At 43.3% G+C, this 22,619-nt stretch overlaps 1 protein-coding gene across 2 annotated transcripts in view; it reads left to right on the forward strand.

Annotated features, from left to right (window-relative positions):
• RETREG1 (reticulophagy regulator 1) overlaps nt 1-22,619 on the forward strand; it is a 49,878-nt gene that overhangs the window by 4,483 nt on the left and 22,776 nt on the right. Inside the window, exons 1-3 of one of the 2 annotated variants that reach the window (XM_081873128.1) lie at nt 108-292; nt 11,536-11,642; nt 12,096-12,126. In XM_081873128.1, coding sequence (XP_081729254.1) covers nt 123-292; nt 11,536-11,642; nt 12,096-12,126 — 308 coding nt within the window. In that variant the 5' untranslated portion in view covers nt 108-122. Of the gene's footprint in view, nt 1-107; nt 293-11,535; nt 11,643-12,095; nt 12,127-22,619 lie in introns of those variants that run through there. The other variant, XM_081873129.1, reaches the window with a different exon arrangement.

Here is a 22,619-nt window from a genome sequence, read left to right on the forward strand (position 1 = left end):
TGGTTGGTCCGCGGCAGCCGAGAAGGCGGGGCGTGCGGGCGTGCCTGGTACCCGGATGTACACAAACCCCGCCCAGCCGGCTCGCCTCCTCATCTCGGTTCTGGTCAGCCGCCCCGACCGAGATGGCTGACGAGAAGGAGCAGGTGGCGGCGCCGGGTCGCCTGGCCTGGGAACGGCTGGCGGAGGACAACGGGGGCTGTGAGGCGAAGCCCGTCGGCGGGCGGGAGGCGGCGACTTGGAAGAGGCCGTTCTGCGCTGTGGCCGCCTTCCTCTGCGCCAACCTGATCTTCTGGTGAGAGAGACGCGCAGCCACTGCGCTAATCCTATAGACCCCCCTCCCGAAACATACATATATATATATATATATATATATATATATATGCGTGCCCCTTTCTTTCGTTCTTTTCCCCCACGTCAATTGAGCCTCGGCTCACCCTCGCCCTCCGCTCCTGGGCTTTGCAAAACGTGCAAATGAGCTGGGGGGGGAGGGTGCCTCTGAGCATGGGCAAAGTGCCTGTTGTAAAAGGCCCAGGCCGTTGGCTTCTAAACTAGCAGCGCCCATTCAGACGTTTCCTGAGAGGGGCGTGAAAGCAAAATAACGCCGCCACCCCCCTCCCTTTTCTCTCTGTCAGATGTTTTCAACCAGTTGTTTTCAAGCCTTGAATGATAGTCAGGGGTGCTGCGGGCAACACTGGCCTCTGTCCCTCTCTCCAGAATGGCTGGGGTATATTAATATATGTTTATATTATTATCTATCTATCTTCCTTCCTCTCTCCCTCGCTCTCTCTCTGATGCCCTGGTACTGAAGAAGCATCCTTCTCTGAGCACCGTGCCTTTGCTTTGCTAGCCTTGTGAATGCCTGTTAGGTGTGCCTGCTCTCCATGAATCTACCTAATCCTGTAAAGCTCATCCTGCGCTGGAATCCCATAAGTTAATTACCTGTGCTGTGGGAGGAAGTGTTTTTAATTTCAGCAAATTGAATAAATTATCTCATGCAAATTGAATAAATATATATTTTATTTTTATCTCCACGCTGATGTGGTTTTTATCTCCACAATGGGTAGAGATGGAGAAGGGAGCATTCTTCATCAGAGGGCATATGTCATACAGAGGTAGATTTGAACCACAGGATGGAGAAATCGAGCTCTGCCATCCTTGGTATTTCTATTTAAATTGAGCGCTTCTTAACTGTGTTCGCTTTGAAAGAGGCTCCTTTTGGTTTGTTGGGTGTTGCCACAAAATGTTTCCTACAGAAAAGCATGGGAAAGGAAACTCATGGAAAGAATTAATGATCCTGGCCGGGGTGGGGTGGGGTGGGGTGTGATGGGGGATAACCACTCACTGAGGGTAAAGCAGTTACAGATAGGTAGCCGTGTTGGTCTGCCATGGTCAAAACAAAATAAAAAAATTCCTTCCAGTAGCACCTTAAAGACCAACTGAGTTAGTTCTAGGTATGAGCTTTCGTGTGCATGCACAAAGCAGTACTAGTGGCCATGAAGTGGGCTTTGTGAGACATGTGTTGCAGAAAGTGAAGATGAATCAGCTGTGGCTGGATGATGCCAGGGAGCATCAAAGGCTCCTAAAGAATGTTTGAAGGGAAGGTGGGGCGCAGATGTGACAAGGTGAAATAATGACCAGGAAGTGCCCATAAAGTAGAGCATATAATCTTGCATAGTGGTTGCCTTGTGATTATGCAAAGTTGACAAAAAGCAGAGTGACAGCATCCCAAATTGCACATCCTGTTTCTCCCACTCTCTTGTCATGGATTGGCACTGGACTGCCAGCCTGCTGGCTTTATGCTTGAAATTGTCCCTTTTCAGTAGATTCTTTATACTCTTATTTTCCTGGTGCCCAAACCAATCTCTGTCATTTCTCCCATTCTTTAGTTTTTCTGTTTCTCTGTGTTACCAACCCTGTGCTATAGGTAACTTCTCATTTTAACCTTTAGCCCTCTAGTGTTTTTCCAAACAAGAAGCATGTGCTTTTTTTCTTCAAGTGGCATCTGAAACTGAGATACTTTCCCCCCTACACTGGCTTGAAGAAAACATTACTAGGGTCATTGCTTTTCATTACCAAGTTAAATACTCAATGGACTAGGATGTATAATTGCATTAATACAATGTCCCAAATGTAGATTCAGATTTTGAGATTAAATAAAGTACTAACTTGAGTTGCTTGAAGATTCATAAACACACACACACAACCCTTCTAGTGCTCATGTACCACAGAACCACTTAGCAACATATCTGCATGGTGCTGAACTTTCTAATAGGTAAGACTAAGCACGTGCTTAGGGCACCAGCAAAAGTGGGGAACAAAAAAAAAAGAAGGGAGAGAATTTTTTGAGTTTGACATCTGATATTTTTTTTAAAAAAAATTGAAGTAGTTATCATAGAAAAAAACCAGAATTTTGTTGGACTTCCTTGCACACTACTACGCTTCCCCCATTTTTTCTGTTCTCTTTTCATTACCTATCCCCACCTGAAGCAAGGGGCATTCTACTCTCCTAGATTGAAGTAATGCGAGGAAATAAGTTCCTGTCATGTGTTGTACATGGCATACATGCATGTACATTTCAGCATACATGTAAGTTTTGTGTCATTTTGAAAAAAATGTTTATTTTATGATTAGTATTGCTTTTTATTTTGAATAACATATGGGGGTACCATACTCTTTTCAGTGCTTAGGGCTATAAAGGTCTTAATCTGGCCCTGCAACAGAAGAATTTATATTTCAGCAAGTATGTTATTTATGTAAAGAAGAGGAATGTTCCTATTATTTTACATGTCATATGGAGTAGAGTGGATAAGAATGTTTTGCTAAATATTGAGAGCTTCTTCTTTTTTTAGTATTCCTCAGTTGGACAGCAGCTTCATTATTGTGTAAAACATTAGCAGCACTTTATCCTTTGATTAATTTGAAGCTCCCTAGTACTGTATGTTAATTGAGGCTGCCTAAGCAAGTACAGTTTAGGGTGTGTTGACCTCACATCTTTTGTGACAGACGTAGACTCTGAACTGCCAGAAAATAAGTATTTTAGGTATTTTTTAGGGTAACCTGTTGGGCCTGTGTATTGCAGCCAGCTGTACAAATAAGTTTACTAGATGTTGTACTTGCCTGCTTCTACATAAAAGACCTACATGGTCTGGGATCTTCCCAGGGAGCTAATGTTGACTGAGGTGGGGGTTGTGTGCCTTATTTAGTGCCTATGCTGATGTTTTTGAGCAGTGCTGAAAGGGCCTTTTTATTTCCCCAGTACAGTATTTTAACATCTGATGTTACAGTACCACTTCTGGTCAGTGGCGTAGCGTGGGGGGTGCAGGGGGGGCCGGCCGCACCGGGCGCAACATCTGGGGTTAGGGTTAGGGGGCGCAAATCCACGGGTTAGGGGGCGCAAATTACTTCCCTTGCCCTGGGTGTTGACAACCCACGCTACGCCACTGCTTCTGGTATCTGTTTTGAATTCTGCTTTTATTCAGCACCATGTAGTCTTGTGGTGATGTAGTTTTAAATCTATTTTAAACCACCCTCATTATTTTTATTAAGTGGGTAGTATATACATTTAATATATGACTGGTATATTGGTGCAAATAGAACAAATATATACACATTAGAAGTTTGTGACACCCTGGCTGTGTTTGGACAATGCTAACCAAGTTATACATGAGCCTTTGGCCTGCACATTCAGCCCCTTTGCTGCTCTCTGCAGCGAGCTATAATTAAACCAGGATGTCTCTAATTAACCATAGTTTCCCATTTTATCTGTTCAGGAAACTATGGCTACCAGCTTCAGAACAAACCAGTTTCTTAAAGCCTCATTGGTTTAAGATCCTGGATTGTTCCAAAGTGAGTAATTAGTTTTTACCTGTTCAGATAAATGCAAAGCTGAGGTTAATTAGAAGTTCCTGGTTTAATAACTGCCCATAACTGGACCACTGAGATCAAAGAGAGGAAAAATCCAATTCTCTGCAAATGTAAAATTGCTTCTGTCCCTTCTGGAAGTGGTTTTTGCCTTCCACGGGTAACCAGGCAAATGGCTATTTTCAATCCTGATTTCATCTCATGGATGTCACCCCTTTACATCTATTCCTTCTATTTTGGGGGGGGGGGCTATGCACTTAAGGTGGGGATTGAGGCCCATTGAATTCAACATGCCTTACTTCTGTTTACACATTAATCTTCTGGTTTGTCTATTGTCTACTGTTGGTCATTGATTTTGTCATTTGTTTCACTACATCCCATATACCAGTGCAAACCATGAATACCTGCACAACTTGCTTTTAAGCTTATTAGACTGGTGATGCTTCTGGGTTTTTAATAGGTTCCAAGTTTATTTTTTTGTAACTTTGGATTGTCCGGCCCTATAGCTGGGTACTTAGAAGCATCTACACATTTTTGTCTTGATTTGTGCTTTCTATGTTGCCTCTCCTGTAACAGCCTTGCAACTTATTAACCCACAAAAATACTTACTATCATCATGCCACACACTTGTCAGTCACCTGAAATCACAATGAAGCCAGGTGAGCCATTTTTGCCTGCATGGATCTGAATCAAATAGTGTGGGTGCACAGCACTTTGTAAGTCTTGATGATCTGCTGTTCATTGCCATTTGTAAAGCACTGAGCACAAGGCTTTGTAGGTAATGCCAACCAGATAGACAATAGTCTGTGCCCACAAACTCCCTTTTGCACCAGCCACAACTTTATTTGCCCCACAGATAGGCAGGTGGTTGTGGCTTGGCTGAAACAGCATCACTGACTAATTAGGCCTATGGGCCAGAGGTTTCTCACCACTGGCTTAGTTTTAAGGAAGCCAATTGATCCCTACCCCACATCCCCCAAAACAGTTATGTTTTTTCTATTGAAATAAAAAGTAGAGGTGGGGGAACAGTAGCTCTTCACAGTTATAGAAGCTAACTACAGTGGAAGACAGGAGTGCCTGGCATGCTCTGGTCCATGGGGTCACGAAGAGTCGGACACGACTAAACAACAACATCAACAACAGCATTACATGGAAATGCTTGTAACTAAGCCCTCAGGTCCTTTTTTTAAAATAAAAAGCATCTTTGTAAGAGGGTTATTTAGAACATAGAAACAGAATTGGGAGAGGGTACAGAACCCTTTGAGTGCAACTGGATGGCAGACTATTTTGTAAGAATCCAGGCTTGTTAATTTCTGTTTTTGTTCATCTCTGGTAGGTCACTGAAATGACATGCATTTTTGCAGGAGGTTGATGTCTTCACCAGAGAACATGCTAGCTTTTACAGAAACTAAGTACCCGTGTGACGCTGTTTGTATCATTCTTGTCTCTAGCAATAAGTATTAGATTAGGGACAAAGCTATTGTGGCTTAAGATGCTAAATTTAGAACATTAGCCAAGGGATTTCCATGTATCTCTTAATTCAATAAACATTTCAGAATGTATTTCTTTATCCCAAGAAGCTCTATAGGTTTTTATTTTATATATATATATATATATATATATATATAATATTTTATTAAGTTTTACAAGAGAAAAACCATACAAAAGAAACTCTATAGGTTTTTAAAAAATAAATAAATCAGCAAGCGTCTCTCTATTCTGAATCACAATTTGTTCTGAACACCTGAAAAGGTCATTTCTATAATTCAGCATAAGTTCCATTCAAGTCAATGGGATTCAAGGAACCTAACCATGTGCAGGATGGGAACACCATCTGAGACAAGTTATGCACTACTCTGTTCTTATGAAAATAGCTATAAGAATATAAGAGCTTTGCTGGAACGGACCAAAATCTAGTTCCACATCCTGCTTCTCAGCAGCAGCACAGCCGATGCCTCCATTAAGCCCACATGCAGGGCTTGAAAGCAATACCCACTCTTGCTTGTATTCCCAGTTGCTGGTATAGAAAGGCGTACTGCCTCTGAAACTGGATAATAGCCACTGATAGGCCTATCCTGTGTGGATTTGTCTAATCTTTAAAATCCATCTAAGCCAGTGGCCATCACCACTTATTGTGCCAGGGAATTCCAGTATTATGTGAAATGCATTCTTTTGACTGTTCTAATCCTGCTGACCGCCAGTTTCTTTGCATTCTACAGATGGACTTCTTACTCTCGTCTTTCTTTGCACGGTGCATAATTATACAAACTTCCATTATACCCTTCCACTTATGCTTTCCCCAATCAGCTTTAAAAAATTCTGAAAGCTTTAGCTTTTCCTCATAGGGCTGATTCTCTTGATAACCTTTGTTGTGTTTTTCTGCGCCTTCCTCTGCTTTTGGAGGCAGGGCAAGCAGCCTTATGCACATGTGCATAGATTGTACGACAGCATTGTGGTACTGCCAGTTCTGTTTTCAAGCCTCTCCTAATGATCCTCATATGGAATTTGCCCATTTTCACAGCTGCTGCATGCAGAGTTGACATTTTTACTGAGCTACCTTCCATGACCTAAAGATCTTTCCTAGTTGGTTACTTGGTTAATGCTGGCTCTTTTCCAGCTACTAGTCCCTGGGAGGCTGTGCAGATTTGGACAGGGGTTTGGGTTTGGAGTGCATGAAGGCAAACCAGCTCCAGTCTGGGTGGAGCCTTGCAACTCACTTTTTTGGGGGGTTTATGGGTTCTCCCAGACTAGGAACGATCAGTGAAGGTGCAAATAATGTTGGTTGCTAAGAGTACAGTGGTGCCTCGCAAGACGAAATTAATTCGTTCCGCAAGTCTCTTCGTCTTGCGAGTTTTTCGTCTTGCGATGCACGGTTTTCCATAGGAATGCATTGAAAATCAATTAATGCGTTCCTATGGAAACCGCCTTCCCCCGACCTCTTCTGGCGGGCGGCATTTTAAAATCGCCCGGGACAGCGGAGGACTTCTCCGCTGTCCGGGCGATTTAAAAGCCCCTGGGAAGGCAAGCAGGGGGGACAAAGACTTTTGCCCCCGCCTGCCTTCAGAAGAGGTCCAGGACAGGCTTCGCGGACCTCTCCGCAAGCAGCGGGAGCGCTCCTTGCGGAGAGTTGCCAGCGCGCCCAGGCTTCGCGGCCCCGCCGCCCGGCTTCGGGACATCGTTCCGATGCCAGGCGGCGGGGGGAGGCTTTCTCGCCCTGCCGCCCGGCATCGGGACGATGCCCCGAAGCCGGGCGGCGGGGGGAGGCGTTCCTGCCCCGCCGCCCGGCATGGGGACGATGCCCCGAAGCCGGGCGGCGGGGGGAGGCGTTCCTGCCCCGCCGCCCGGCATGGGGACGATGCCGAAGCCGGGCGGCGGGGGGAGGCGTTCCTGCCCCGCCGCCCGGCATGGGGACGATGCCCCGAAGCCGGGCGGCGGGGGGAGGCGTTCCTGCCCCGCCGCCCGGCATGGGGACGATGCCCCGAAGCCGGGCGGCGGGGGGAGGCGTTCCAGCCCCGCCGCCCGGCATGGGGACGATGCCCCGAAGCCGGGCGGCGGGGGGAGGCGTTCCCGCCCCGCCGCTCGGCTTCGGGACATCGTTCCAATGCTGGGCGGCGGGGGGAGACTTTCCCGCCCCGCCGCTCGGCTTCGGGACATCGTTCCGATGCCGGGCGGCGGGGGGAGGCGTTCCCGCCTCGCCGCCCGGCATCGGGGCATCCTTCCGAAGCCCGGCGGCGGGAGGAGGTGTCCCCGCCCCGCCGCCAGGCTTCGGAGGAGGTCCGAGGACAGCGGGGAAGACGAGCTGCGCTTCCCCACTGTCCCGGAGATTTCCCTATGGGCTGTCGTCTTGCGAAGCAAGCCCATAGGGAAATTCGTCTTGCGAAGCGCCTCCAAAACGGAAAACCCTTTCGTCTAGCGGGTTTTCCGTCTTGCGAGGCGTTCGTCTTGCGGGGCACCACTGTACACTTTACCAGCTAAGGCTTGTTTCAGACTGCTTTCTATTGAATTGTATTTTATTAGTTGTATTTTAAATTGCTGGTATTTTAGTTTTTGTAACTTGATTCCTCTGTGATTTTAATAATCTTTTTGTAAGCTTAATAAACATAAAGAAAATAAAGAAAAAACATCCCTGTGTTCCACAAGCACTCCATTGTTGTCTAATGGCTCAAATGCCATGCTGACTGGTTTCTTGCTTCTGACGTATTTACAAATATTTTATATTTTTGGTCTTAAACATTTTCTAAATATGTCCATCACATTATTTTATTTTTATTGGTTATTGTCAATTAGCATTTGCCAACATATTTGATCTTTTTGTTTTTCTTATTTGGGCTTCCATTTTCACCTGAGGCACAGCTGCTGCACCTTTCTTCCCAGCCCTTGGACTGAACAGACATGAGGTTCCAGGTGGAAGGGAATAAGAAACATGCAGACATTGGGCTGTTCAATTGCAAGCAATTTGGGAGGGAGTGAGCTGGATTGAAATCCAGCCAAATTTTCTGAAAGCAGCCTTTTTATAACTTTCTTGCTTCTGGTTGTCAACTATATTTGCATCCTTTTGGATCTGTTGGCAGGCCTTGGGGGGTGGGGAGATCTGCACGGCCTGCCTGTTGGTACATTTCCTTGTTTGTTGCATATATTCTAGCTGAGCATTTGATTGATTGTTTTAAAATTTATTTCCAAGCGTCTTGGAAAAGAGCTAACCTCCGCTCTCTCAAAAGCTTCCTTTTCACTAACCTCTCACTTCTGAGATGTTTTGTCTTTTGAAATAAAGTGTGACTCTGTTGAGCTTTTTTGGCAGCTTTTCATGGACATACATTTTGAACTTGTTAGCACTTTGATCCCTGTTCTCAGTTGATTTGAGTACTCTGAAGTCTTGTACTAGGCACTGGGCACCACTCAAGACTATGGCCAGGAAGGGTTCATGGGCCACTTCCAAGGCATAGTCAAGGATTGCATCTGGAAACATTTTTCTGATTACTCAAGTGTGCATCTTCCTCAGTCAGTGTGAAAGAAGTTGAAGACACTGATTATTATAAAACTTTCTCCTTTGGATCCTGACTCCCCACCACCCATCTGAAGACCACTTTCACTGTTTTGATCAGGAGAGCAATAATATCTCTCTGGCATTAAATATTTTTTTTGCGTCTGGCACTTAGACCCATAGTTCCTGTTTGTTCCTATTAGAAGTTTTCTAGTACAGTGGTGCCTCGCAAGACGAAAAGAATCCGTTCCACGAGTCTCTTCGTCTTGCGGTTTTTTCGTCTTGCGAAGCAAGCCCATTAGCGGCTTAACAGATTAGCGCTATTAGCGGCTTAGCGGATCAGCTGATTAGCGGCTTAGCGGCTTAGAAAGGGGGGGGGAGGAAAAAACCCCCGCAGGAACTCGCAAGACATTCTTGTCTTGCGAAGCAAGCCCATAGGAAATTCGTTTTGCAAAGCACCTCCAAAACGGAAAACCCTTTCGTCTAGCGGGTTTTCCGTCTTGCGAGGCATTCGTCTTGTGGGGCACCACTGTATGTTGCACTCCATGCCTTCTTTGGCATGCCCCCGCTAAGCCCTACACTACACTGTCTTTCTTATAGACATTGTATCCAGGGATGCTACTGTACTGATTCTCTACACTTTTCCAATATGCCTGTTAGATTTATATTCTCATTCAGCACCAAGTACTCTAACTTTCCCCCACCTTGCCTTAGAGGCTTCTAATATTACCCAGTTAAGCTCCCATCCGTTGTGTCCCTCTCCAGATGTTTTTGAGGTCTACATTTTACCCCAAAGCCCCTTGACTTTTTAAAGCAGCTGCCATGCTCTTCGCTTGTATATAAAAATTGAAGGCTTCCTCTTATCAGCTGCCACTGATGGCCGAAAAGACTCAGAGTGCTGGTTGTCTAGTTGCTTTGCCCTGTGTCGTTCTTCCCCTCCAAGAAAACAAAAGTTGCAGGCACTGCATACTCTTGACAGGAGCAGCTCTTTCCTGAGGGAGAGGAGTAACTTCTAGCCTCTTTGTCTCTCTCCTTTCCACTGCTGGCTAGGAAAGGTAAGCTGCATGATAAGTATAAATGGAAAAGGCCAGCCAGGAATGATGACACCTTCTTGTTTGCAAAGAGATGTGCTCCTCTCAAGATGGGTATGGCAGTTGGGGCTCTCTTCTTCAGGAAAAGGCAAGCCAGGAGTCACTATTTCAAGCCTGTTTTGCCTCTCCTGCCTTTAGAGCAGGCGTGGGGAACCTTTGATCATCAAGATGTTACTAAACTAAAACTCCTGTCCCTAGTTCAGCAACATCTGGAGGGGCTAATGTTGCCTCACCTGCTCTAGAGGCAGCTAGTGGGAAGGAACTTCCATGATTTTCAAGAAATAAAGAAGGGATTTGGAGAACAGCTTTAGAAAATGATATCAAGCTGGTGGAGCCGTGTTCTCCTTTTAGACTGCTTTTCCAAGATAGCAGCATAGCATCTTGCCCAGTTCTCTCTCTAGGAAGGAGTTCATTGAGATTGAAAATAACTGCAGTTATGTCATGAGCAATGTGTATCGAATCAATGGTAAATATTTATTTTGCCTTATTTCTAGGCTGCCCTTCAATACTAGGTTCTCAAAGTGGAGTACCTATTTCTTTAAAAAACCCACAGATATAAAATTCAGTATTAAAAATTGGCATTAAAAATGAATGTAACAGAAAGCAGTGGTCACAGAAGTTCACCAGCAAAACTAGATAAAACCATGCTCCAAACAACTTATACTGCATGCTAGATTTTTTTTTGAGGGGGGGATTTAAGTCTATGCCTGATACCAGAATGTTATCAGTGTTGTCACCAGGCGGAGAGGAGAATATAAATCTCATTGAGAAAAAAAGGAAGGAGGAGAGGAAATGAGAGCTAGTAAGGGCTCCTCACAAACATATGAAGCATTTTTGTGCAACTGTGAAGATAGAAACTTGAGTGTAATTAGTGTTTGAATGAATAACTGCTTTTTATAGTTGGGTGTAGCATTTTCAACCATGTCTCCCAGATGTTAAAACTTGTCAGTTGGGGCCATCTGATATTTCATTGACAAATCTCCCCTTTTCCTGCTCACCAGCATAAGAATAATCTGTATAGGCTGGTCTTTTTCCTGGTGTTTCACATTATATCACATAGCCTTACAGCAGCTATGTAATATGGACATTTTTATTACCAGGTCAGGGAAGGGGTTCGTGACACAAGTGTGAGACAGGTGCTGCCCTGCTCCACAAAACATAGAGGTTTGTGGCTGATGAGTCTTGACAGTGCTGGCATAGTATAGTGACTAAGAGTTCTGTTAAGATTCACCAGCTATGATACTCTACCTTTTGTGGAGTAGGAAAGTGACATTTGTGTCATGAACCCATTGATTAGTCTCTGCTGTCTGATGATAGTGGCCTGCTATACCTTTAACTCCCTAATTCCAGATTAACTCTGTTAGGTCTTTCTCCTTAATCAGTGACAGCCTTCCCCAAGCTAGTCAGCCCTTCAGATATTCAGTACCCCACTCCCACCACGTTTGCACATCATTCCCTGTGGTCAGGAATGATGGAGGGCACCAGCTTGAGGGGAGGCTCTTTATGACGTTAAGTTACCTGACTTGCTCTTGTGCTTTCATATGGCAAGGAAAGCTTTTTATATATCTGCATGGTAAAATGATTTTTCTCTTCTCCTCCTAGGTTCCTTGCACTGACTCCTTGGAGACTGTATAATCTAATTTCACATGTACTCCTTGGCGTTGTAATGCTGCAGATCATGCAGGATTTGGTCTTGTCTAGAGAAAGAGGTAAGACACTGCTTCAGTATCTGTTTAACATGCAAATGTTTATCAGCAATGTATGGAAACCTGTCAATATCCCTTTATCCTTCTAACTGCAGTACTAAAATTTTATGGTAAGCTTCTGTGAGGATTATGTTAAGTAGAAAGGTAGGTTAATATTATTAGCTTGCTAAAGAAAGACTTTCTGAACAGGGTCTCCTATTGCATACATTTATTCTTTGACATATTCAAATGCACCAGTCTTCTATAATATGTAGACCAAGACTACATTCTAGAGTTCCAGTATAGGTTTGTTTAAGGGCTCATGTTTGCAAAGTGGGATATGATTTTTTTCAGTAGAACATCAGGCCCCAATTTTGCATTTTTATAGTTTAGTTAATACAAGACAATGTGTGCATATACAGTAAACATTGGCCCATATGCGGAAAAATACCTTATTCAGCCTTATCTTGTTTTCAGGTGCACAATTGTGGAGAAGCCTCACTGATCGGTAAGTGTTAGTGTTATATTGCTGATGACTACTCAATATTAGAACTTTAAAATGGTATTGGGACATTAAACACTTTAGCTCTAGAATAGATCTTACTTGCTGTCTAGATTAGCCTTTATTTATAGGACATTCTCCTACCCATATTTCTGTATTGACAATGTCCTTCTAGATACCTAGATACCCTCTAGGAATACCTAGAGCTTTGTAGCCTCTAGTCCTGCTAGTCTACTTGAAATATTTTAAGTATCCTGAACCCAAGCTTTAGACGGGCTTGTACACCAGAGCCAATACCTACAATATTGTAATTGCATTATGTGTGTGCGGCAGTTTGGTGCACAAAAAGGATAAAGTGAGATTTGCAATGTGGCTCATCCCTTAACCCAGCAGTGGAAGTATTGTGAATGAGCTATAGAACCATGTGCTCCATTTCCCCTGCCACCATTAACCGCGGTTTAGCATTATGCCTGTACTTACGTTTTCATGATTAATGTTAACCAGTGTTCACTCCTAACTCAAAATCGAAAACCAAGTTTTCAGATTTCAATACACCATTGCGGTGCATTGCATTTGCTCATGGTAGACTCAGGTGACCTTGTTGACTTCAGATAAAATTCTACCTTTTTTCTTTTGTAGTTTCATGACTTAATATTTTAAGTGCATTTTATTTTCTGGTACAGTACATGTTAGTGCCTAGAATGTTAGATAGGTATCGAGGTGCAGGGTAGGGAATGAAGAAAGAGAAGGTGAGGGTTTATTTATATCTGAACACATCTGTATTGTCTGTTCCAAGGTTGTACCATGTCTTTTTGTGGTACAGTGGTACCTTGGGTTACGTATGCTTCAGGTTACATACGCTTCAGGTTACAGACTCCGCTAACCCAGAAATAGTACCTCGGATTAAGAACTTTGCTTCAGGCTGAGAACAGAAATTGCGCCGCCGCGGCGCAGCAACAGCACGAGGCCCCATTAGCTAAAGTGGTGCTTCAGGTTAAGAACAGTTTCAGGTTAAGAGCGGATCTCCGGAACGAATTAAGTACGTAACCAGAGGTACCACTGTACTTTTCATTTTCCTGACACTCCTCAGTTGTGCTATCCTTTATTCTGTTATACAATATGTGAATGTTTCATCTACTTACCACACTTTATGTGGGCTGCATTTTACCAATGGAGTGACCTGCAGGTATAAAAGAAACTTCTAGTCACAGATCAGCAATGATTTTGTGTGTGTGTCTGTGTGTCTCTGTGTGTGTGTGTATGTCTACATGCACTTTCTCAGCCCCTTTCTGCCCCCTCCCATCTCTGCCTTCCATAGTTGTCAATACAGGGCACAACTGCAAGTGTTTTAGATAACAATATCCTTCAAAGAACATCTAACATCTTCTCACTAATTGGGCACATAGCTATGATTAGCATCATTGACAGAAGCTAAAAGAAAAAATGTACCCTGCCCATAGTTGTTTACTTTTGAACAAGTGGAAGCATGCTTGTTTGCTGGAGGTTTGCTGGCTCTTCCAACTGTCTCTGCTTTTGGTTTTAAAGGAATGGGCCATATGTTTGGAAGCTGGTGTGAAGTTCCAGTAGAGGGCAGCAGAGTGTTATTTCCCTTTCCTATTGTCTACTGTATTCCGATTTTGGTAGATCGTGGTCGATCTCTGGCTCCCTTTCCTTAGTGCAGCTAAAACTCATTCCTGCCAGGCCCCTACGCCATGCCCTCCTGGAAGGGAAGACAGAGTTTTCCCTGTGTTTTGATCTGTAGCGATCTTTTTGTGGGTGACTTTACCCCTTTGTCTCTTGCCTTTAACCCCCCCAAAAATGGAACCCAAAAAAAGTTTTTACAGGGCTTTTCTCCTCCCTAAAAACAAGCTCAACAACTTTGAGCTGAACCTCCCAAAAACGGGGGTAGATCACTGCCAGTTTTTAATTCTGAGATCACAGTCTCTTGAGAGTTGGCCACCCCTGCTGTAGAACAATGTTTCCCAAACTTTTTTTCAATCAGGGCCGCTGCAGAGTGGTTAATAAAAACCCCTTGTGTATATTTTAAATAACAAATTGGGGGGCACATATCCTTTTAGGTGGCTAGATATGGTTCACTGTTTTTAACTGTGTTAAAAGGGAATGATTTGGAAATCTTTATCCTTGCAAATAGAAATCCCGCTCTCAACCTGATACTAATGGAACTCTTGGAACTGGAATCCTGAGAGTGAGTGACATAAAGCATACACAAAAACAATCAGAGTGTGGCACCTTAAAGACCTAAGAAATGTATTGTGGCAGAAGCATTTGTGAAGTCAATACTACTTTATCAGATGCATTAGTGAATTCTTAGTTGGCGGGTATATAAAGGAGACAGTGGTAAGGCGAAGTTGAATGGCAAGGAGATGCAAACATGAAATTGGTGATAATTACAGCTTAAATATATGTTAAGTAGGCACACATTTGAACCTCCTATAGTACCAGCTTGCTGAGGTAATTGTATTAGCACCTATAGTGTGCCAAGGAACCACTGAAACAGACTTGGATAGCATAGATAACCACATATTTGGTAAGGTAATTTAACACAGGTAGTGTGATTTAACACAGGTAGAAATGGAGGCAGTGACAGATTTTACCTTCTTGGGCTCCATGATCACTTCAGATGGTGACAGTAGTCATGAAATTAAAAGACGCCTACTTCTTGGGAGAAAAGCGATGACAGACCTAGACAGCATCTTAAAAAGCAGAGACATCACCTTGCCAACAAAGGTCTGTATAGTTAAAGCTATGGTTTTCCCAGTAGTGATGTATGGAAGTGAGAGCTGGACCATAAAGAAGGCTGATCGCTGAAGAATTGATGATTTGGAATTATGGTGCCGGAGGAGACTCTTGAGAGTCCCATGGACTGCAAGAAGATCAAACCTCTCCATTCTTAAGGAAATCAACCCTGAGTGCTCACTGGAAGGACAGATCTTGAAGCTGAGGCTTTGGCCACTTCATGAGAAGAGAAGATTCCCTGGAAAAGACCCTGATGTTGGGAAAGATGGAGGACACAAGGAGAAGGGGACGACAGAGGACGAGATGGTACAAGCATGAGTTTGACCAAACTGCGGGAGGCAGTGAAAGACGGAGTGCCTGGCGTGCTCTGGTCATGGTGTCATGAAGAGTCGGACACGACTAAATGACTAAACAACAACAGTGTGATTTTTTTTTTAAATCATCTTTGCCTTGATTTAACCCATGGGTGATGGCATTGGACTTCCTGATGAATCGTTTTGTGCTCACCTGTTTCATGTTGTTCACCTGTTTCATGTTGTATTCTTCCTCTGAAGCTCTTTTACTCCTAGGAGTTTGACTCTTGTATTTTGCCTCTGGAAATATGTCCAAATGAATTCTTTTCGTAAATGCAATGGCAGAGGAGGTGCTTTTCTGGCGTGTTTTCATTGCTACAACAACATAGCTCAGAACAGCAACTGTGGAGACCTGGTACTCTATCAGACTCCTTTTCAAGCTGATGCACATAAATTTATATCTACCACCTCCTTCTTCTTCTCCTTTATTTTGTTCCTTATCTTCCTACCTCTGTTGAAAACACAAGGCTGGATTTTAAATACTTCCACAGAGATCTAAGATTCACAGGAACACAATTTAATGAATAGAAGCCTCTTTCCGATTGTTTAAGAAAGGTGTGGTATGTTTGTTTTTTAAACTTGTACAGTACATTTTTATTTGAATGTCAGTTACATTTTTATATGTTATCTATTAATTGTTTACAGAAAATGGAAAATCTTACTAAAGTTCAGTGAGGAAGAAACAAGGTTTTGATTTGTTTGTAGGCAAAGACTGACTTTGTTGAAGTTTGAAAGATTATCATGTGGCTGTTGGATTTTTAATAGTCGGAAAAGTGTGAGAGAGTGAGGCTTGTGAAGTACAAAAGGGTAGAGCTCAGAATGGCTATTACTGGAGAATAAAAATGTAGCCTTGTGACCTTTTCTTGTATCCTGGTTTTCGAAACACAAGCATTGGATTACAAAACACTCTATGGGAATTATTTACAGAAGGCACAAGAACCTGGAACAGCAGCAGCTGAGGTTCATGTGCAAACATCCGGGTTATGACGACATGGAGGGTGTGCTTCTCCTTCAGCACTTCTGATTAGTCACTAACTTCAGCAGGAATGTCCTGGAACGAGCTTATCATAGCATGTGAACACATCAGCAGAATAACATGTTTATTTCCTTTCAAGAGTTTCAGCATCCCCTCTGCTTGTATGCAGCATTGTGTTTTATGCAGCTCTGCATAGAAGCACAGCACATTGCAACACAGTTTCTGTGAAGCCATTTCCCTAGAAAACGGTAGAGATCCAATGTGTTTATGTGCCATAAATCACTTACGACTTTGAAGTGGTGCACTGTTTCTGCTTGTAGCACGTTCCCTACTATAATCTGCTATATAAAACAACAGTGTCTGTCCTTGCCTAAGTTCTCGGCAGCATTCCCTGCAAGCCCTTCTCCCTAATCCCAGTGTCTGCAAGACTGATTTTAGCTTGGGATCTTTTTATACCTGAATATGTAGCAAGCACTCGTGTTTTTGCCAGTCTTTGGGGGCCTGTGGGCACAGCTGCAGACTGGAGAAACTGTTGTGAGCACCACATGCAAAAACACATTACAAGTACACACTGCAACCTACTCTATTGGCTACAAAAATACTGTTTTAAACCTAGCTTGGGGAGGGGTGGAGAAACGGACCATGTGAGCAACAGGAAAGTTTATTTATTTATTGAATTTCTTACCTTTCAGCATAAGGATCCCTGGTGGGTAACTAGAAATATAATATAAAATAATAAAAAGGTAAAACTTTGAAAACGATAAAACAACCAAAACCATTCCAAAAGGAGTGGAACCGTGTGAATTCCACAAAAGAGGTGGATCCCAGAAAACACAGTACAGTGGTACCTCGGGTTAAGTACTTAATTTGTTCCGGAGGTCCGTTCTTAACCTGAAACTGTTCTTAACCTGAAACACCAGTTTAGCTAATGGGGCCTCCTGCTGCCGCCGTGCTGCCGGAGCACGATTTCTGTTCTCATCCTGAAGCAAAGTTCTTAACCCGAGGTAATATTTCTGGGTTAGCGGAGTCTGTAACCTGAAGTGTATGTAACCTGAAGCATATGTAACCCGAGGTACCACTGTACCTAAAATGTCAAAAGACCACAGGAGAGATGTGTGTCTTTAGCATAACAAAAGCTGTACAATGTTGATTCTTCAGAGTAAGTTTTTTTTTGGGGGGGGGGACTCAGCAGCACAGCAGAATCCTGAGAAAGGGAGTAATTGGCTGTAGGGAGGCACTTCCACAATTTAGGAACTGCTGCAGAGAAAGCAGTCTCCCAGCCCACCATGCACCACACTTCTGAGGATCGTAGAATTACCCTCTTGGGACTCGGGTGGTGCTGTGGGCTAAACCACTAAGCCTCTTGGGCTTGCTGATCAGAAGGTTGGCAGTTCAAATCCCCACGACGGCGTGAGCTCCCATTGCTCTGTCCCAGCTCCTGCCAACCTGGCAGTTTGAAAGCACAGCAGTACAAGTAGATAAATAGGTACCACTGCGACGGGAAGGTAAACAACGTTTTTGTGCACTCTGTTTTCCCTCACGGTGTTCCGTTGTACCAGAAGCGGTTTAGTCCTGCTGGCCACATGACATGGAAAGCTGTCCGTGGACAAACACCAGCTCCCTTGGCCTGAAAGTGAAATGAGCACCGCAACCCCATAGTCAAGTTTGACTGGACTTAACCGTCCAGGGGTCCTTTACCTCCTTTTACCTTTAGAATCACCCTCTGAAAATCTTAACACCCAATAAGGTCGGTAGGAATGAAGATGGTCCTACATAAAAGGCCTCTGCAGGTGCCACATGATCTGTCCCCATGTAGAGAATGCTACGCAACCTTTCTGATATAAAGCTTTGTTATGAAATGTTTTGAAATATTGCTGAAATTATGTCATATTCTCAACCTGTATAGAATAGTTTAAGATCTTTTCCTCTCTGATGAGTAGCTGATTTGTAGTTGGTTTCCAGAATGCAGTGGAGGATTAATCCACTGATATTAGCAATGGTTTAGAATCATAGAATCATAGAGTTGGAAGAGACCACAAGGGCCATCGAGTCCAACCCCCTGCCAAGCAGGAAACACCATCAGAGCACTCCTGACATATGGTTGTCAAGCCTCTGCTTAAAGACCTCCAAAGAAGGAGACTCCACCACACTCCTTGGCAGCAAATTCCACTGTCGAACAGCTCTTACTGTCAGGAAGTTCTTCCTAATGTTTAGGTGTAGTTTGGAACCATTGCTCCGTGTCCGCTTCTCTGGAGCAGCAGAAAACAACCTTTCTCCCTCCTCTATGTGACATCCTTTTATATATTTGAACATGGCTATCATATCACCCCTTAACCTCCTCTTCTCCAGGCTAAACATGCCCAGCTCCCTTAGCCGTTCCTCATAAGGCATCATTTCCAGGCCTTTGACCATTTTGGTTGCCCTCCTCTGGACACGTTCCAGTTTGTCAGTGTCCTTCTTGAACTGTGGTGCCCAGAACTGGACACAGTACTCCAGGTGAGGTCTGACCAGAGCAGAATACAGTGGCACTATTACTTCCCTTGATCTAGATGCTATACTCCTATTGATGCAGCCCAGAATTGCATTGGCTTTTTTAGCTGTCGTGTCACACTGTTGGCTCATGTCAAGTTTGTGGTCAACCAAGACTCCTAGATCCTTTTCACATGTACTGCTCTCAAGCCAGGTGTCACCCATCTTGTATTTGTGCCTCTCATTTTTTTTTTGCCCAAGTGCAATACTTTACATTTCTCCCTGTTAAAATTCATCTTGTTTGTTTTGGCCCAGTTCTCTAATCTGTCAAGGTCGTTTTGAAGTGTGATCCTGTCCTCTGGGGTGTTAGCCACCCCTCCCAGTTTGGTGTCATCTGCAAATTTGATCAGGATGCCCTTGAGTCCATCATCCAAGTTGTTGATAAAGACGTTGAATAAGACCAGGCCCAAGACAGAACCCTGTGGCACTCCACTAGTCACTCTCCAGGATGAAGAGGAACCATTGATGAACACCCTTTGGGTTCGGTCAGTCAGCCAGTTACAAATCCACTGAGTGGTAGCATAGTCAAGACCGCATTTTACCAGCTTCTTTACAAGAATATCATGGGGCACCTTGTCAAATGCCTTGCTGAAATCAAGGTAGGCTACATCCACTGCTTTCCCTTCATCTACTGGCATCTTGGTCAGCTTTTGGCCTAGGAATCCCTTTAGCACTCCTTCAGAGGGAAATTGCCAAGTAGATGATTGGCTTGAAAACAGAGTAGATAAACATTTGTGGTAATAGTGACATGCTGGAGCCATAGAGTCCCATTGTGCAGTCTATATGGTGCGAATGGTAAAGAGGCATTTCTTTCCACTGCTGTTCTGTCCTATGGAATGCTGCTGCACAAATCGCTTCCATATGTCTGTTGCAATCCACACTGTACCTGTTAGAAGCAGAGTTACCTACAGACTGTTGTGATGTGTTTACTAGGAATTTACAAACCTCCTCCAAATCAGTAGATTGATGTGAATATTTTTTTAAAAAGCTCTTTAAAGTCTATTTCATATAATTCTCCTTATTCTCCTTTTGATTATTATGAGCAAAAAATATAGTGGTATAGGTTACAGAGACTTCAGGTTACAGACTCTGCTAACCCAGAAATAGTACTGCGGGTTAAGACCTTTGCTTCAGGATGAGAACAGAAATTGCATGGCAGCAGCACAGCAGCAGCGGGAGGCCCCATTAGCTAAAATAGTGCTTCAGGTTAAGAACAGTTTCAGGTTAAGAATGGACCTCCAGAACGAATTAAGTACTTAACCTGAGGTACCACTGTAATTGTAATTGACAGGACATGTAGTTTGTCCCTGGCACAAATATGCCCAAACTGTATGGAAACTAAATTCCCTTTCATAGACATATTTCCCTTAAGGAAAATTTTTATCAGTTTACATGGAAAGCCCCTTCTGTAGCCAGTAGCACGCTCCAGTTGACACTTAGAAACAACAAACTTTAGAAGACCACATTTTCTAAGTGTTTCAGAGGACAGGTCTAATAATATCTCGATTAGTGATTCAGGCCAACTGTGTGACCGACTTGGGTGGTTCCTTTCTTTCCTTTCTGGACGTGAATAGGGTTTGATTTTCAGGGATGCTTTTTTGGACACCATGACAACTATCATGTGTTGCTAGAGCATTTCTGTTCCAGCTGGCTTTCTATAGGATCTGAGAATCATGTTATAGTTGCTTGTATTACTCCTGCATACTACTGATATTTTGGTGTTTTTAGCATAATTTTATGTCTAACTTTTAAAGGCACATATATTTAGCTGTTTAGCTTTGTGTTTCCATTACAGTAGTGCTGCCCTTTTTGAAAGGGCATGGTGTTAAGCAAACAAAGAAACAATAATGCCTCCAGATAAGTTTCTTCAGCCTTGATAAGTAATTAACCTTGCAGTGTAGCAGTGGCCCCAAAGGTGGTCACCTTGCAGTGCTTGCAGGAAAAATGAAAAATGAAGTTCCAAGTCCCAGAACTTCACAGGAAAGTTTTTCTAGTTGTAATACCTTATGTGCCTTCATTGCTCTGTGACACTTCTTTCTGTAACAAATTCAGAGGATGTGATAGTGTGGCGAATTAAAACTTAAAATGGTAGGAGTTGGACAACTTAAGTCCTATTGACTTTAATGGGAGAATTAAGTGCTACCCTAAATCTCTCCACTAGAATTTAATGTGCTTATCCTTGGCTGGATTGTGCCAAGTCTTTGCAGTTTCATGTGTGTTTCTCTGAGGTCTTAATACATACGCAAACAACTCTGCTTTCATACAGAACTTCATTTTCTTTAAAATTAATAATTAACTTTGGTATGTTACCACTAAGATAATGTCTCCTGGTTGAGGCTGACTTCAAGGCTCCTTGAACTTGATGAATTCTCTGTGAATATGGGCTGACTCAGTCTTTGTACAATTGGAAGTTGAGCTGCATGCATTTGAATTAAATGTGCAAAACCTGTTTCCAACATTGTTGTGAATAAGGAAACCTATGTTTAATGAGGAACTTTGTGTGTGCATTAGAGACCTGTCAGAATAAATGTATAATAATAATAATAATAATAATAATACAGGAGTAGTATTAGCATCATCATTGATTTACTAATCATCTTCTGAACAGCATTGATGTATACTGAAGATAATTAAAAACAGTTAAAAATACAAGAACAGCAAATAAATTTCAGTAAAAATGTAGAAGAAATGCCATGTAAAGTATCTCTGTTTTTTTAGAGCATTTGAAGGTGAAACAGCTGAAACCATTCCAAATAATCAGGACCATGCAGTGCATGTTGCAAACGCTACATTTGAATTGGTTCAGTTGAACCAATTACAACAAATTTTGCCTGCAAAGTAGATGGACATTATGTTAAGGCAGCCTAGATTCGCTTGGTCATGGCAGTTTGCCTGTGCGATGGATTTATTTGCCGCTACCATTGTCACAGTATGGTTTTGTCTGCTTCGTTGTACTACCTCTAGGCAAGTTGTCTCCTCCTCTAATCATCTTTAAGCCAGTGGTACACAGTGATGCTGGAAGAGAATGCCTGAGAGCAGCTGTGCCTAGCTATCAAGATCAGAGGACGAAAATTAGCCAGCATTTGGAAATATAATAGGCCAACTGAGTAGATCCACCACCACAAAAGAGGCATAGGAGATCAGAGATCTGCACTCTCAGAAGGCAAATGATTCAGTTGGCACCATGTGCAAAAGCTAGGCTACTAACTGGGACCAGTCAGAGGGAGCATATCCCAGCAGTTCTTAAACAGTTGCACTGGCTGCTGGTCTTAGAGGCTGCTCAAAATGCTGGTGATCACCTCTTAAAGCACAAATTAGTTTCATATGCATGTACCTCAAGGATTCTGTTGAACCTGCTTGAATGCTCCATTTTTCACCAGTGCCCCAGGTGATGAGCAGGGAGAGGGCACTTTATGTGGAATGCTTGCCTAGCACCAAGTTTGATGCCTCACTCCTAAAAAGCAGGAGTGAGTTATCTGCTTCCTCTCTCCCAGTATGCCAGTTTGTAGGCTATGTTAAATCAGCTGTCGAACACCCTTGCCCTGCTGAGCAGGAATTGAGCATGGGAACTTGCTATTGAAATTTCCAGTGTCTCTGACCTGCAAGGCAAAGTATGCTAAGACCAGTTCTGAAATTGCAATCCTGGTTGACTGCTCATGTAGAATGTTGTAATGGGCTTCCTGACAATGCAAATTATATGTCTCATCCCATCTAATAATGTCCAGCGACTATACTTAGTTCCTTGTTTAATCTGAATCACAAAGATTGGGAAACTTTATAACCATAAAAATCGGAGAAAGAAATTGCAACCAATGGCCACATAAGAACGTCTGTTTACCACCACCAGTTTTCCTATAGAAATGAAGCTGTGCCCTTGCGTCTGA

This window comes from Podarcis erhardii (assembly GCF_964252035.2).
Source record: "Podarcis erhardii genome assembly, chromosome: 8".
NCBI lineage: Eukaryota > Metazoa > Chordata > Lepidosauria > Squamata > Lacertidae > Podarcis > Podarcis erhardii.